The sequence below is a fragment of the Pan troglodytes genome, chromosome 2 (assembly GCF_028858775.2).
Source record: "Pan troglodytes isolate AG18354 chromosome 2, NHGRI_mPanTro3-v2.0_pri, whole genome shotgun sequence".
NCBI classification, from domain to species: Eukaryota; Metazoa; Chordata; class Mammalia; order Primates; family Hominidae; genus Pan; species Pan troglodytes.
In genome coordinates, this window is record NC_086015.1 from 115,486,659 (window position 1) to 115,504,735 (window position 18,077).

The window sequence follows — 18,077 nt, forward strand, 5'->3', positions numbered from 1 at the left end:
GCCATAAGGCGATTTTCTCCTATCTCAGAAAATAGAATGTATGATCGGATTTTACACCGAGACATTCCATTCCCAGGGACGAGCAGGAGACAGATGCCTTCCTCTGATCTCAACTGCAAAGAGGCCTTCCTCTTTCACTAATCCTCCTCAGCACAGACCCTGTATTGGTGTCAGGCTGGGGGACAGTCAGGTCTTTCCCTTCCCATGAGGCCATATCTCAGGCTGTCTCAGTGGGGAGAAACCTTGGACGATACCCAGGCTTTCTTGGGTAGAGGTCTCTGCGGCTTTCCACGGTGCATTGTGTCCCTGGGTACTCGAGACTGGAGAATGGCGATGACTTTTACGAAGCATACTGCCTGCAAACACATTTTTAACAAAGCACATCCTGCACAGCCCTAAATCCATTTAACCTTGAGTCAATACAGCACATGTTTTTGCAAGCACAGGGTTGGGGCCAGGGTTACAGATTAGCAGCATCTCAAGGCAGAAGAATTTTTCTTAGTACAGATCAAAATGGAGTTTCTTATGTCTTCCTTTTTCTAGATAGACACAATAACAGTCTGATCTATCTTTCTTTCCCCCACACCTTTGGTGGACTTTTTATTATGTAAAGGGAAAGCCACAGTCCTGGGATGGTAATGATGAGGAAAGGGTTTGGGATCCTGGGAAGAGAACTGACTCTAACACAGCCAGGATCTAACTGCAGGGAGAAGAAGCATCTACTAAACAACACAATTTGATGATTTTCTTTATATGTCTTAATAGCTAACATTCCTGTCATTTAACAAACTTTCATTTTCACACTCCTGCTTCATTAACAACCACCATGCCATCATTCTTTTTTTAATTGATGGAAAAGCAGCAGTCTTTGAGGCTAGGTACATGAAAAACATCAGCTTTCCTTCTTCGATCCCTCCAAATATGCTATTAAGGCAGCATTGTTAAAAAAAAAAAAAGATGGTCTTGTCAGTGGGCTCTAGAAGTCATCTAATATTTTATTTTAAATGTCCTCCTCATCTATTTTTCTATTGTTATTTCCCTTTGTTATTCCCTAGCCTTCAGGAGCAGCTGTGTTTGGAAGAATTAGAATAGGTGCATGTATCCATGTTTTTTAGAGAATATGGGAAGAGTCAAAGACGTTTGGAGAAATAGTTTCCTGTATTAAGAAAGGGTGAGCCAAGAATAATGGAAACTGTGTGTAGGAATTGCTGGTTTGTGCCAAGGACTGTGCAGTGTACTTTTCATTTCTTTGATCTCTACAGAGGTGAGTATTGCTATTATCACTCTTTTATAGATGAAAAAATGATGCTTATGTAGGTTAAAAAATTTGCCCAAGGTCACATGGCTATTAAGTGGTAGAATCTGAGTCAATTCCAGAAAGTCTCATACCAGAGCCCAGATTCTTGGCCCTTATGCTATTCTGCCATGAATTCCATTCAACAGGCAATAAATAGGAAAGGTTTGAGGAAACTTTTTCCCAAGAAGTCTCCAAAATCCTTTTGGGAGACAGTGAACATCCTTCTTTCATGAGGGATGGACACTTGGGTACTGGAGAACAGTGTTGTCCTCTTAAAAGCCAGGGCACTTGGATGAGGAACATCTTCAACTTATCACAGAACTTATGATCATCTTTTATTCAACATATATTTGTGAGGAGATGTTGGGGACAAAAGGAGTGTCTGTTCTCAGAGGTTTATGTCTAGTGCTAATAGAACAAATAGGCTTAATGGATGTAAAATATGTATTTAACAACTAAATATACAATTTTATGGCTTGTGTATTCATAGCAGACATTTATCAGATTCTGAGTATTATAATCAGCATCTTCTGGAGCAATATAAACAACTTGGCAGAGACTAAAACTAAAAATGAACTCTCCATTCCATCTGGAGTCCATACGATTCAGACACAGGTAGGATGATGTAGATTTGGTGGGGTATTTTCATTATATTTCTCTCTGCTCAGTTTCAGTTCCAGAGTCCTGTAGTGTTTCACAGCTTGGAATCCTATTGTGAAGTTGGCTCAAGATTTTGAGGATCTCAAGATCCCCAGGGTCATAGAGGAATATGAAATTGATCAATATTTGTGGGACTTTCTGAATAATTTAGGTTAGCCGGGATATATTTTATTAGAGCATTTATTATTGAGCTCCTTCTTTCTGTCATGCACTGTAAACACAGGGCAAACTGCTTTCAGGCTTAAAGATCCCAAATGCATAGCTGAGGTAGCACTGAAAGAATTAAGGGTCAGTCCAGATTTTGGCATTCCAAGGGGGAGTGGAAAGGGCTTGGGTGTGCTACAACTGTAGCCATCCTGGTAGTGCCTGGTTGCTAATGTGATTCAAGACAGATCTTCTGGCATCCCTTGAACTTCGTTTTTCTTTGTCATTTTTCTAATATTTCCCTAAAAATAAGTATAATTTCCACTGTACCCAGTGCTAAAATAAGTGTTTTACACCAAAATCTACAAAATGACTAGCAGATGAACTTTTTCAGAATAAGAGAAACACATTGGTAGTTTCCATAAATTCTAGACTCTCTTTTACCCAAAATACAACTTTTAGAAAGGCTGCTTTAAATTTACCTCCTTAACATTTGTTTCTTCTTGAATGCCTTCCTCCAGTGTTCCAGCTGAACCTGATTAAAAAAAAAAAAACAGTGTTAATTCAACCACTGAAGCAAATGACTATTTCTATTAGTCCAACTATCAGATTAGATCAGATTCAAATCACACTCAGGACCTGTGATCTGAAATTGGTGGTAATCTCATTTGGTTAAAAAAAAGGGTCACATTTTAAAAAGTGATTATAAGTCTTTTATTATGGAGATGATATAATAAATGTGCAAAAAGTTTGGAAAGTAGAGCTACAAAATCATCTATCATTCCAATATCCCAAAATACTTTTATATTAATATGTATTGAGGGCCAGGCATGTTGCTAGCAATGAGGATACATAAGAAAGCAAAAGAATTAAGATCCATGTCTTCTAGGAGTTTTAAGCTAGTAAAACAGACAGACTAGCAAACATACAAAGAAATATGACGTGGTAAAAACAGGACTGTGTGTATGTTGGGCTATTGGAGCACGCAGGAGAGTCACATAGCGCAGTTTTGTAAATTTGGGATGTATCAGTGATGGCTGCTTGGAGAAAAAGCTGAGATTTCAAGGATAAGGAGTTAGCTCCATGAGATGAGGAGATATGGGGAAGAAGATGTATAGAGAATTTCAGGAAAAATGAACAATATGGGGAAACGCTCAGGAATGGGAGGCCACCAGGTCTTTTATATCAGGTGAACCATTTGTAGTTTGGTATGGCTAGGTTTTAAAGTGTGGGGAGAGGAGGTAGCAGGTGAAAGAGCAGATGGTGAAGGGCCCAAAACCATGCCCTGTATATGCTTAATCATTTTTAAAAGCAGAGAATCAAGGTATTTTATTTTAATTTTTTTGACAATTTAAATATTTTATTGATATATATTAGCTGTACATATTTTGGGGGTACATATAATATTTTGATGCCTGTATACAATGGGTAAAGATCAAATCAGAATAATTGGGATAACCATCACTTCAAACATTTATCTTTTTTTGTGTGTTGGGAAGATTACAATTCTTCTCTTCTGGCTATTTGGAAATATACAATATTTTTTTTAACTATGATTACCGTACTATTGAATACTAGAACTTATCCCCTCTAACTGTATTTTTGTGTACCCCTTAGTCAACTATTCTTCATCATCTCCTTTCCCTTTCCTTCTCAGTCTTTGATAACTATCATGCTACTCTATACTTCTATGAGATCCACTTTTTTAGTGCCCACATATGAATGAGAACATGTCGCATTTGTCTTTCTGTGCCTGGATTATTTAGCTTAAGATAACGACCTCTAGTTTCAAACACATTGCAGCAAATGAGAGAATTTTACTGTTTTTTTAATGGCTAGATAATATTCCATTGTGTATATACACACATACACACATATACACACTGCATTTTCTTTATCCATTTGTTGATGAACACTTGTGTTGATTTCATATCTTGGGTGTTATGAACAGTGCTGCAATAAACATGGGAGTGAAGACATCGCTTCAACATACTGATTTTATTTCTTTTGAGTTTATACCCAGCAGTGGGATTGCTAGATCATATGGTAATTCTAGTTTTAGTTTTTTTTTTTTAAAGAAACACTGTACAGTTTTCCATAATGGCTGTACTACTTTACATTTCCACCAATAGTGTACAGGTGTTCCCCTTTCTTGGTGTATTTGCCAGTATTTTAAATTTTTTGTCTTTTTGACAGTAGTCATTCTAACTAAGGTGAAATGATATCTCATTGTGGTTTTGATTTGCATTTCTCTATTTTTAGTGAAGTTGAGCATTTTTTTGTCTATCTGTTGGTCATTTGCATGTCTTCTTTTGATAAATGTCTCTTCAGATCTTTTGTGTATTTAAAAATCGAGTACTTGTGTTTTTGCTATTGAGTTATATTCCTTATATATTCTGGTTATTAATACCATGTCAGATGAATAGTTTGCAAATATTTTCTGTTATTCTGTAGGTTGTCTCTTCACTTTGCAGACTGTTTCCTTTGTTGTGCAGAAGCTTTTTAGCTTGATATAATCCCACTTGTTTATTTTGGCTTTGGTTGTCTGTTCTTTTGTGGCCTTAGGCAAAAAAATATTCAGGCCAATGTCCTATAGCATTTTCCCAACTTTTTTTTTTGTAGTTTTACAGTTTTAGGTCTTAAATTTAAGTCTCTAATCCATTTTGAGTTTTTTTTTTCTATATGGTAATAGATGGGAAGCTTGTTTCATTCTTCTGCATATGGATGTCCAGTTTTTCTAGCACCAATTATTAAAGAGACTGTCCTTTCCCCAATGTATGTTCTTGGTGCTTTTGTTGAAAATGAGTTGGCTATCAGTGCATGGATTTATTTCTGGGTTCTTTATTCTGCTCCATTGATCTATGTGTCTGTTTTTATGCCAGCACCATGCTATTTTGGTAATTGTAGCTTTGTAGTATAGTTTGAAATCGGGTAATGTGATGCCTCTGGTTTTGTTCTTTTTGCTCAAGACTGCTGTGGCTATTCAGGGTCTTTTGTGGTTCCCTATGGATTTTAGGATTTTTTTTTCTGTCTGTGGAGAATGCTGTTGGTATTTTGATAGGCCTTGCATTGAATTTATAGATTGCTTTGGGTAGTATAGACCACTTTAACAACATTAATTATTCCAATCTATGAACATGGAATATCTTTTAATTTTGTGTGTGCCTTCTTTGATTTCTTTCAACAGTGTTTTATAGTTTTTCTTGTAGAGATCTTTCACTTCTTAAGTTAAATTTATTCCTAGGTATTTTATTTTTTTGTAGCTATTGTAAATAGGATTGCTTTCTTCATTTCTTTTTCAGACTGATCACTGTTAGCCTATATAAATGCTACTGACTTTTTGTATGTTGATTTTGTATCCTGCAACTTTGCTGGATTTATCAGTTTTAAGAGTTTTTGGTGTGGAGTCCTTAGGTTTTTCTAAGTATGCTATCATGTCATCTGCAAACGAGAATACTTTGACTTCTTCCTTTCCAATTTGGATGCCTTTATTTTTTTCCCTCGCCTAATTGCTCTGGCTTGGACCACTGTTGAATAGTGATAAAAGTGGACATCCTTGTTTTGCTCCAGATCTTAGTGGAAAAGCTTTTTTAAATTCTTTCCTGTTTAATATGTTATTAGTTGAGGGTTTGCCACATATGTCACATTTATTGTGTTGAGGTATGTTCCTTCTATATTCAGTTTGTTGATGATTTTTATTATGAAAGGATGTTGAATTTTATTGAATACTTATTCTGTATTTACTGAAATGATCATAGGGTTTTCATCCTTGATTCTGTTGATGTAATACATCACATTTATTGATTTGCATATGTTGAACCACCTTTGCATCCTTGAGATGAATCCCACTTGATCATGATGAATGACCTTTTTAATGTATTGTTGAATTTGGTTTGCTAGTATTTTGTTGGGGATTTTTGCATCTCTGTTGATCAAGGATATTGGCCTATAGTTTTCTATTTTTCCTGTGTCCTTGTCTGCTTTTGGTATCAGGATGATGCTGGCCTAGTAGAATAAATTTAAAAGTATTTCTTTCTCTTCAATTTTTTGAAATAGTTTAAGTAGAATTGATATTAGTTATTATTTAAATATTCATTACAATTCAGTAGTGAACCCGTTAGATCCTGGGGTTTTCTTTAATGGGAGACTTTTTATTATGGCTTTGATCTTGTTATGTGTTATGGGTCTGTACAGGTGTTCTATTTCTTCATGTTTCAATTTTGATAGGTTGTATGTGTCCAGGAATTTATCCATTTCTTCTAGGTTTTCCAATTTGTTCGTGTATAATTTTTCATAGTAGTCTATGATGATCCTTTGTATTTCTGCGGTATCAGTTGCAATCTTTACTTTTTAACTTCTGGTTTTATTTATCTGGGGTTTATCTCTTTTTCTTAGTCTAGATAAGGTTTTGTTAATTATCTTTTTTAAAAAACAAATATTTTTGCCAACTTTTAAAATCATTATTATTTCCAATTTTATTTATTTATGCTCATTGATTATTTCTTCTCTTCTACTAATTTTGGGTTTGGTTTGTTCTTGCTTTCAAGTTCCCTGAGGTGTGTCATTAGATTTTTTTTTAAGTGTTTCTATTTTGGGGGTGTGGGTATTTATTGCTATAGACTTCCCACTTAGTATTGGTTTTGCTATATCTCATAGGCTCTGGAATTTTGTGTTTCCATTTTCATTTATTTCAATAAATTTAAAAAAATGTTTCCTTTAATTTCTAAATTGACCCATTGGTCATCTAGGTGCAAGTTTTTTTAAATTTCACGTATTTAAAAAAACTTTCATAGTTTCCAAACTTCCTCCTCTGATTGATTTCTAGTTTTATCCCATTGTGGTCATAAAAGATATTTGATACAGTTTTGACTTTTTAAAAATTGTTGAGACTTGTTTTGTGGCTTAACATGTGGCCTATCCTGGAGAATATTCCATGTGCTGATAAGAAAAATGTATATTCTGCAGCAGTTGAATGAAATACTCTGTAAATGTCTGTTAGGCTCATTTGGTGTAGGGTCTAGTTTAACTCGAACGTTTGTTAATTTTCTGTCTTGATAATCTGCCCATTGCTGTAACTGGGGTGTTGAAGTCCCCTACTACTATTGTATTGCAGTCCACCTCTCCCTTTAGATCTCTTAATATTTGCTTTACATATCTGGGGACTCTGATGTTTAGCGCATACATATATTGACAATTGTTATATCCTCTTGTTTAATTGACCCTTTTTTATTATATAATGATCTTTTTTGTTCTTTTTTTGGTAAAGATTTCGATTTAAGGTCCATTTTATCTCATATAAGTTTAGCTATTCTTCCTCTTTTGGTTTCTGTTTGCATGGAATATTTTATACTATCCTCTCATTTTCAGTGTACATGTATTTTTATAGGCAAAGAGTTCTTCTCATATGCAGCATATAGTTGGGTTTTATTTTTTTAATTTATTAAGCCATGCTTTATCTTTTAATTGGAGAATGTAGTCCATTTACATTCATTGTTACTACTAATAGGTAGGGACTTACTACTGCCATTGTCTTACTTGTTTTCTAGTTGTTTTGTAACTATTCTCTTTCTTTCTTCCTTTCTTACTATCTTCCATTGTGCTTAGTTATTTTTTTCTGGTAGTATGTTTTAAATAAGTTATTTATTTATTTATTTTTATTTTTTTTTGATTTTTATTTTTATTTATTTATTTTTTTAAGTTTTTTTTTCTTTTATTATTATACTTTAAGTTTTAGGGTACATGTGCACATTGTGCAGGTTAGTTACATATGTGTACATGTGCCATGCTGGTGCGCTGCACCCACTAACTTGTCATCTAGCATTAGGTATATCTCCCAATGCTATCCCTCCCCCCTCCCCCCACCCCACAACAGTCCCCAGAGTGTGATGTTCCCCTTCCTGTGTCCATGTGATCTCATTTTTCAATTCCCACCTATGAGTGAGAATATGCAGTGTTTGGTTTTTGTTCTTGTGATAGTTTACTGAGAATGATGATTTCCAATTCCATGTCCCTACAAAGGACATGAACTCATCATTTTTTATGGCTGCATAGTATTCCATGGTGTATATGTGCCACATTTTCTTAATCCAGTCTATCATTGTTGGACATTTGGGTTGGTTCCAAGTCTTTGCTATTGTGAATAATGCCACAATAAACATACGTGTGCATATGTCTTTATAGCAGCATGATTTATAGTCCTTTGGGTATATACCCAGTAATGGGATGGCTGGGTCAAATGGTATTTCTAGTTCTAGATCCCTGAGGAATCGCTGCACTGACTTCCACAATGGTTGAACTAGTTTACAGTCCCACCAACAGTGTAAAACTGTTCCTATTTCTCCACATCCTCTCCAGCACCTGTTGTTTCCTGACTTTTTAATGATTGCCATTCTAACTGGTGTGAGATGGTATCTTATTGTGGTTTTGATTTGCATTTCTCTGATGGCCAGTGATGATGAGCATTTTTTCATGTGTTTTTTGGCTGCATAAATGTCTTCTTTTGAGAAGTGTCTGTTCATATCCTTTGCCCACTTTTTGATGGGGTTGTTTGTTTTTTTCTTGTAAATTTGTTTGAGTTCATTATAGATTCTGGATATTAGCCCTTTGTCAGATGAGTAGGTTGCGAAAATTTTCTCCCATTTTGTAGGTTGCCTGTTCACTCTGATGGTAGTTTCTTTTGCTGTGCAGAAGCTCTTTAGTTTAATTAGATCCCATTTGTCAATTTTGGCTTTTGTTGCCATTGCTTTTGGTGTTTTAGACATGAAGTCCTTGCCCATGCCTATGTCCTAAATGGTAATGCCTAGGTTTTCTTCTAGGGTTTTTATGGTTTTAGGTGTAACATTTAAGTCTTTAATCCATCTTGAATTGATTTTTGTATAAGGTGTAAGGAAGGGATCCAGTTTCAGCTTTCTACATATGGCTAGCCAGTTTCCCCAGCACCATTTATTAAATAGGGAATCCTTTCCCCATTGCTTGTTTTTCTCAGGTTTGTCAAAGATCAGATAGTTGTAGATATGTGGCATTATTTCTGAGGTCTCTGTTCTGTTCCATTGATCTATATCTCTGTTTTGGTACCAGTACCATGCTGTTTTGGTTACTGTAGCCTTGTAGTATAGTTTGAAGTCAGGTAGTGTGATGCCTCCAGCTTTGTTCTTTTGGCTAAGGATTGACTTGGTGATGCGGGCTCTTTTTTGGTTCCATATGAACTTTAAAGTAGTTTTTTCCAATTCTGTGAAGAAAGGCATTGGTAGCTTGATGGGGATGGCATTGAATCTATAAATTACCTTGGGCAGTATGGCCATTTTCACAATATTGATTCTTCCTACCCATGAGCATGGAATGTTCTTCAATTTGTTTGTATCCTCTTTTATTTCCTTGAGCAGTGGTTTGTAGTTCTCCTTGAAGAGGTCCTTCACATCCCTTGTAAGTTGGATTCCTAGGTATTTTATTCTCTTTGAAGCAATTGTGAGTGGGAGTTCACTCATGATTTGGCTCTCTGTTTGTCTGTTGTTGATGTATAAGAATGCTTGTGATTTTTGTACATTGATTTTGTATCCTGAGACTTTGCTGAAGCTGCTTATCAGCTTGAGGAGATTTTGGGCTGAGACGATGGGGTTTTCTAGATATACAATCATGTCGTCTGCAAACAGGGACAATTTGACTTCCTTTTTTCCTAATTGAATACCCTTTATTTCCTTCTCCTGCCTGATTGCCCTGGCCAGAACTTCCAACACTATGTTGAATAGGAGTGGTGAGAGAGGGCATCCCTGTCTTGTGCCAGTTTTCAAAGGGAATGCTTCCAGTTTTTGCCCATTTAGTGTGACATTGGCTGTGTGTCTGTCATAGATAGCTCTTATTATTTTGAAATACGTCCCATCAATACCTAATGTATTGAGAGTTTTTAGCATGAAGGGTTGTTGGATTTTGTCAAAGGCCTTTTCTGCATCTATTGAGATAATTGTGGTTTTTGTCTTTGGCTCTGTTTATATGCTGGATTACATTTATTGATTTGTGTATATTGAACCAGTCTTGCATCCCAGGGATGAAGCCCACTTGATCATGGTGGATTAGCTTTTTGATGTGCTGCTGGATTCACTTTGCCAGTATTTTATTGAGGATTTTTGCATCAATGTTCATCAAGGATATTGGTCTAAAATTCTCTTTTTTGGTTGTGTCTCTGCCCGGCTTTGGTATCAGAATGATGCTGGCCTCATAAAATGAGTTAGGGAGGATTCCCTCTTTTTCTGTTGATTGGAATAGTTTCAGAAGGAATGGTACCAGCTCCTCCTTGTACCTCTGGTAGAATTCGGCTGTGAATCCATCTGGTCCTGGACTCTTTTTGGTTGGTAAGCTATTGATTATTGCCACAATTTCAGAGCCTGTTATTGGTCTATTCAGAGATTCAACTTCTTCCTGGATTAGTCTTGGGAGAGTGTATGTGTCGAGGAATTTATCCATTTCTTCTAGATTTTCTAGTTTATTTGCATAGAGGTGTTTGTAGTATTCTCTGATGGTAGTTTGTATTTCTGTGGGATCGGTGGTGATATCCCCTTTATCATTTTTTATTGCGTCTATTTGATTCTTCTTCCTTTTTTTCTTTGTTAGTCTTGCTAGCGGTCTATCTATTTTGTTGATCCTTTCAAAAAACCAGCTCCTGGATTCATTAATTTTTTGAAGGGTTTTTTGTGTCTCTATTTCCTTCAGTTCTGCTCTGATTTTAGTTATTTCTTGCCTTCTGCTAGCTTTTGAATGTGTTTGCTCTTGCTTTTCTAGTTCTTTTAATTGTGCTGTTAGGGTGTCAATTTTGGATCTTTCCTGCTTTCTCTTGTGGGCATTTAGTGCTATAAATTTCCCTCTACACACTGCTTTCAATGCGTCCCAGAGTTTCTGGTATGTTGTGTCTTTGTTCTCATTGGTTTCAAAGAACATCTTTATTTCTGCCTTCATTTCGTTATGTACCCTGTAGTCATTCAGGAGCAGGTTGTTCAGTTTCCATGTAGTTGAGCGGTTTTGAGTGAGATTCTTAATCCTGAGTTCTAGTTTGATTGCACTGTGGTCTGAGAGATAGTTTGTTATAATTTCTGTTCTTTTACATTTGCTGAGGAGAGCTTTACTTCCCAGTATGTGGTCAATTTTGGAATAGGTGTGGTGTGGTGCTGAAAACAATGTATATTCTGTTGATTTGGGGTGGAGAGTTCTTTAGATGTCTATTAGGTCTGCTTGGTGCAGAGCTGAGTTTAATTCCTGGGTATCCTTGTTGACTTTCTGTCTCGTTGATCTGTCTAATGTTGACAGTAGGGTGTTTAAGTCTCCCAATATTAATGTGTGGGAGTCAAAGTCTCTTTGTAGGTCACTCAGGACTTGCTTTATGAATCTTGGTGCTCCTGTATTGGGTGCATATATATTTAGGATAGTTAGCTCTTCTTGTTGAATTGATCCCTTTACCATTATGTAATGGCCTTCTTTGTCTCTTTTGATCTTTGTTGGTTTAAAGTCTGTTTTATCAGATACTAGGATTGCAACCCCTGCCTTTTTTTGTTTTCCATTTGCTTGGTAGATCTTCCTCCATCCTTTTATTTTGAGCCTATTTGTGTCTCTGCACGTGAGATGGGTTTCCTGAGTACAGCACACTGATGGGTCTTGACGCTTTATCCAATTTGCCAGTCTGTGTCTTTTAATTGGAGCATTTAGTCTATTTACATTTAAAGTTAACATTGTTATGTGTGAATTTGATCCTGTCATTATGATGTTAGCTGGTTATTTTGCTCATTAGTTGATGCAGTTTCTTCCTAGCCTCGATGTTCTTTACATTTTGGCATGATTTTGCAGCAGCTGGTACTGGTTGTTCCTTTCCATGTTTAGTGCTTCCTTCAGGAGCTCTTGTAAGGCAGGCCTGGTGGTGACAAAATCTCTCATCATTTGCTTGTCTGTAAAGTATTTTATTTCTCCTTCACTTATGAAGCTTAGTTTGGCTGGATATGAAATTCTGGGTTGAAAATTCTTTTCTTTAAGAATGTTGAATATTGGCCCCCACTCTCTTCTGGCTTATAGGGTTTCTGCCGAGAGATCTGCTGTTAGTCTGATGAGCTTCCCTTTGAGGGTAACCCGAACTTTCTCTCTGGCTGCCCTTAACATTTTTTCCTTCATTTCAACTTTGGTGAATCTGACAATTATGTGTCTTGGAGTTGCTCTTCTCGAGGAGTATCTTTGTGGCATTCTCTGTATTTCCTGAATCTGAACGTTGGCCTGCCTTGCTAGATTGGGGAAGTTCTCCTGGATAATATCCTGCAGAGTGTTTTCCAACTTGGTTCCATTCTCCCCATCACTTTCAGGTACACCAATCAGACGTAGATTTGGTCTTTTCACATAGTCCCATATTTCTTGGAGGCTTTGCTCATTTCTTTTTATTCTTTTTTCTCTAAACTTCCCTTCTCGCTTCATTTCATTCATTTCATCTTCCATCGCTGATACCCTTTCTTCCAGTTGATCGCATCAGCTCCTGAGGCTTCTGCATTCTTCACGTAGTTCTCGAGCCTTGGTTTTCAGCTCCATCAGCTCCTTTAAGCACTTCTCTGTATTGGTTATTCTAGTTATACATTCTTCTAAATTTTTTTCAAAGTTTTCAACTTCTTTGCCTTTGGTTTGAATGTCCTCCCGTAGCTCAGAGTAATTTGATAATCTGAAGCCTTCTTCTCTCAGCTCGTCGAAGTCATTCTCCATCCAGCTTTGTTCTGTTGCTGGTGAGGAACGGCGTTCCTTTGGAGGAGGAGAGGCGCTCTGCGTTTTAGAGTTTCCAGTTTTTCTGTTCTGTTTTTTTGCCATCTTTGTGGTTTTATCTACTTTTGGTCTTTGATGATGGTGATGTACAGATGGGTTTTTGGTGTGGATGTCCTTTTTGTTTGTTAGTTTTCCTTCTAACAGAGAGGACCCTCAGCTGCAGGTCTGTTGGAGTACCCTGCCGTGTGAGATGTCAGTGTGCCCCTGCTGGGGGATGCCTCCCAGTTAGGCTGCTCGGGGGTCAGGGGTCAGGGACCCACTTGAGGAGGCAGTCTGCCCGTTCTCAGATCTCCAGCTGCGTGCTGGGAGAGCCACTGCTCTCTTCAAAGCTGTCAGACAGGGACATTTAAGTCTGCAGAGGTTACTGCTGTCTTTTTGTTTGTCTGTGCCCTGCCCTCAGAGGTGGAGCCTACAGAGGCAGGCAGGCCTCCTTGAGCTGTGGTGGGCTCCACCCAGTTGGAGCTTCCCAGCTGCTTTGTTTACCTAATCAAGCCTGGGCAATGGCGGGCACCCCTCCCCCCAGCCTCGCTGCCTCCTTGCAGTTTGATCTCAGACTGCTGTGCTAGCAATCAGCGAGACTCCGTGGGCGTAGGACCCTCCGAGCCAGGTGTGGGATATAATCTCGTGCTGCGCCGTTTTTTAAGCCCGTCGGAAAAGCGCAGTATTCGGGTGGGAGTGACCCGATTTTCCAGGTGCCATCCGTCACCCCTTTCTTTGACTCAGAAAGGGAACTCCCTGACCCCTTGCGCTTCCCAAGTGAGGCAATGCCTCGCCTTGCTTCGGCTCGTGCATGGTGTGTGCACCCACTGACCTGCGCCCACTGTTTGGCACTCCCTAGTGAGATGAACCTGGTACCTCAGATGGAAATGCAGAAATCACCAGTCTTCTGCGTCGCTCACGCTGGGAGCTGTAGACCGGAGCTGTTCCTATTCGGCCATCTTGGCTCCTCCCCCTGTGCTACATTTTCTTAATCCAGTCTATCATTGTTGGACATTTGGGTTGGTTCCAAGTCTTTGCTATTGTGAATAGTGCCACAGTAAACATACGTGTGCATGTGTCTTTATAGCAGCATGATTTATAGTCCTTTGGGTATATACCCAGTAATGGGATGGCTGGGTCAAATGGTATTTCTAGTTCTAGATCCCTGAGGAATCGCCACACTGACTTCCACAATGGTTGAACTAGTTTACAGTCCCACCAACAGTGTAAAAGTGTTCCTATTTCTCCGCATTCTCTCCAGCACCTGTTTGTTTCCTGACTTTTTAATGATCGCCATTCTAACTGGTGTGAGATGGTATCTCATTGTGGTGTTGATTTTCATTTCTCTGATGACCAGTGATGATGAGCATTTTTTCATGTATCTGTTGGCTGCATAAATGTCTTCTTTTGAGAAGTGTCTGTTCATATCCTTTGCCCACTTTTTGATGGGGTTGTTTGTTTTTTTCTTGTAAATTTGTTTGAGTTCATTGTAGATTCTGGATATTAGCCCTTTGTCAGATGAGTAGATTGCCAAAATTTTCTCCCATTTTGTAGGTTGCATGTTCACTCTGATGGTAGTTTCTTTTGCTGTGCAGAAGCTCTTTAGTTTAATTAGATCCCATTTTTCTATTTTGGCTTTTGTTGCCATTGCTTTTGGTGTTTTAGACATGAAGTCCTTGCCCATGCCTATGTCCTGAATGGTATTGCCTAGGTTTTCTTCTAGGGTTTGTATGTTTTTAGGTCTAACATTTAAGTCTTTAATCCATCTTGAATTAATTTTTGTATAAGATGTAAGGAAGGGATCCAGTTTCAGCTTTCTACATATGGCTAGCCAGTTTTCCCAGCACCATTTATTAAATAGGGAATCCTTTCCCCACTTCTTGTTTTTCTCATGTTTGTCAAAGATCAGATGGTTGTAGATGTGTGGCATTATTTCTGAGGGCTCTGTTCTGTTCCATTGGTCTATATCTCTGTTTTGGTACCAGTACCATGCTGTGTTGGTTACTGTAGCTATGTAGTATAGTTTGAAGTCAGGTAGCATGATGCCTCCAGCTTTGCTCTTTTGGCTTAGGATTGACTTGGCAATGTGGTACCTTTTTTGGTTCCATATGAACTTTAAAGTAGTTTTTTCCAATTCTGTGAAGAAAGTCATTGGTAGCTTGATGGGGATGACATTGAATTTATAAATTACCTTGGGCAGTATGGCCATTTTCATGGTATTGATTCTTCCTACCCATGAGCATGGAATGTTCTTCCATCTGTTTGTATCCTCTTTTATTTCATTGAGCAGTGGTTTGTAGTTCTCCTTGAAGAGGTCCTTCACATCCCTTGTAAGTTGGATTCCTAGGAACTTTATTCCTTTGAAGCAGTTGTGAATGGGAGTTCACTCATGATTTGGCTCTCTGTTTGTCCGTTGTTGGTGTATAAGAATGCTTGTGATTTTTGTACATTGATTTTGTATCCTTTTTTGAGATTTTGCTGAATTTTTATGAGACTTTGCTGAAGTTGCCTATCACCTTAAGGAGATTTTGGGCTGAGATGACAGGGTTTTCTAGATATACAATCATGTCATCTGCAAACAGGGACAATTTGACTTCCTTTTTTCCTAATTGACTACCCTTTATTTCCTTCTCCTGCCTGATTGCCCTGGCCAGAACTTCCAACACTATGTTGAATAGGAGTGGTGAGAGAGGGCATCCCTGTCTTGTGCCAGTTTTCAAAGGGAATGCTTCCAGTTTTTGCCCATTCAGTATGATATTGGCTGTGGGTTTGTCATAGATAGCTCTTATTATTTTGAGATACGTCCCATCAATACCTAATTTTTTGAGTTTTTAGCATGAAGGGCTGTTGAATTTTGTCGAAGGCCTTTTCTGCATCTATTAGGATAATCATGTGGTTTTTGTCATTGGTTCTGTTTATATGCTGGATTATGTTTATTGATTTGCGTATGTTGAACCAGCCTTGCATCCCAGGGATGAAGCCCACTTCATCATGGCAGATAAGATTTTAATTGTGCTGCTGGATTTGGTTTGCCAGTATTTTATTGAGGATTTTTGCATCTATGTTCATCAGGGATATTGGTCTAAAATTTTGTTTTTTGTTGTGTCTCTGCCAGGCTTTGGTATTAGGATGATGCTGGCCTCATAAAATGAGTTAGGGAGGATTCCCTCTTTTTCTGTTGATTGGAATAGTTTCAGAAGGAATGGTACCAGCTCCTCCTTGTACCTCTGGTAGAATTCGGCTGTGAATCCTTCTAGTCCTGGACTTTTTTTGGTTGGTAAGCTATTGATTATTGCCTCAATTTCAGAGCCTGTTATTGGTCTATTCAGAGATTCAACTTCTTGCTGGTTTAGTCTTGGGAGGGTGTATGTGTCGAGGAGTTTATCCATTTCTTCTAGATTTTCTAGTTTATTTGCGTAGAGGTGTTTACAGTATTCTCTGATGGTAGTTTGTATTTCTGTGGGATCTGTAGTGATATCCCCTTTATCATTTTTTATTGCATCTATTTGATTCTTCTCTCTTTTCTTCTTTATTTGTCTTGCTAGCAGTCTATCAATTTTGTTGATATTTTTAAAAAGCAGTGCCTGGATTCATTTAGTTTTTGGAGGATTTTTTGTGTCTCTATTTCCTTCAATTCTGCTCTGATCTTAGTTATTTCTTGCCTTCTGCTAGCTTTTGAATGTGTTTGCTCTTGCTTCTCTCTTTCTTTTAATTGTGATGTTACGGTGTCAATTTTAGATCTTTCCTGCTTTCTCTTGTGGGCATTTAGTGCTATAAATTTCCCTCTACACACTGCTTTGAATGTGTCCCAGAGATTCTGGTATGATGTGTCTTTGTTCTCATTGGTTTCAAAGAACATCTTTATTTCTGCCTTCATTTCATTATGTACCCAGTAGTCATTCAGGAGCAGGTTGTTCAGTTTCCATGTAGTTGAGCGGTTTTGAGTGAGTTCCTTAATCCTGAGTTCTAGTTTGATTGCACTGTGGTCTGAGAGACAGTTTGTTATAATTTCTATTCTTTTACATTTGCTGAGGAGTGCTTTACTTCCAACTATGTGGTCAATTTTGGAATAAGTGTGGTGTGGTGCTGAGAAGAATGTATATTCTGCTGATTTGGGGTGGAGAGTTCTGTAGATGTGTATTAGGTCCACTTGGTGCACAGCTGAGTTCAATTCCTGGCTATCCTTGTTAACTTTTTGTCTCATTGATCTGTCTAATGTTGACAGTGGGGTGTTAAAGTCTCCCTTTATTATTGTGTGGGAGTCTAAATCTCTTTGTAGGTCTCTAAGGACTTGCTTTATGAATCTGGGTGCTCCTGTATTGGGTGCATATATATTTAGGAGAGTTAGCTCTTCTTGTTGAATTGATCCCTTTACCATTATGTAATGGCTGTCTTTGTCTCTTTTGATCTTTGTTGGTTTAAAGTCTGTTTTATCAGAGACTAGGATTGCAACCCTGCCTTTCTTGTTTTCCATTTGCTTGGTAGATCTTCCTGCATCCCTTTATTTTGAGCCTATATATGTCTCTGCATGTGAGATGGGTTTCCTGAATACAGCACACTGATGGGTGTTGACTCTTTATCCAATTTGCCAGTCTGTGTCTTTTAATTGGAACATTTAGCCCATTTACATTTAAAGTTAATATTGTTATGTGTGAATTTGATCCTGTCATTATGATGTTAGCTGGTTATTTTGCTCATTAGTTGATGCAGTTTCTTCCTAGCTTCAATGATCTGTAGAATTTGGCATGTTTTTGCAGTGGCTGGTACTGATTCTTCCTTTCCATGTTTAGTGCTTCCTTCAGGAGCTCTTTTAGGCCAGGCTTGGTGGTGACAAAATCTCTCATCATTTGCTTGTCTGTAAAGGATTTTATTTCTCCTTCACTTATGAAGCTTAGTTTGGCTGGATATGAAATTCTGGGTTGAAAATTCTTTTCTTTAAGAATGTTGAATATTGGCCCCCACTCTCTTCTTGCTCGTAGAGTTTCTCCTGAGAGGTCTGCTATTAGTCTGATGGGCTTCCCTTTGTGGGTAACCTGACCTTTCTCTCTGACTGCCGTTAACTTTTTTTCCTTCATTTCAGCTTTGGTGAATCTGACAATTACGTGTCTTGGAGTTGCTCTTCTCGAGGAGTATCTTTGTGGCGTTCTCTGTATTTCCTGAATTTGAATGTTGGCCGCCCTGCTAGAGTGGGGAAGTTCTCCTGGATAATATCCTGCAGAGT

General features: G+C 38.0%; 1 protein-coding gene and 1 long non-coding RNA gene across 2 annotated transcripts in view; one reads left to right on the forward strand and one right to left on the reverse strand.

Annotated features, from left to right (window-relative positions):
• The window catches only part of LOC134809584 (uncharacterized), a 63,112-nt gene that overhangs the window by 12,441 nt on the left and 32,594 nt on the right, over window positions 1–18,077 (forward strand). The window contains exons 4-5 of the long non-coding RNA XR_010155705.1: window positions 1,056–1,264; window positions 1,788–1,912. This is a non-coding gene — a long non-coding RNA (uncharacterized LOC134809584). The remainder of the gene's footprint in view (window positions 1–1,055; window positions 1,265–1,787; window positions 1,913–18,077) is intronic.
• Window positions 1–18,077, reverse strand: part of SLC9C1 (solute carrier family 9 member C1) — a 137,972-nt gene that overhangs the window by 563 nt on the left and 119,332 nt on the right. The window contains 1 exon segment of the mRNA XM_016941634.2: window positions 2,584–2,636. Within this exon segment, the coding sequence (XP_016797123.1) occupies window positions 2,584–2,636 (53 nt within the window).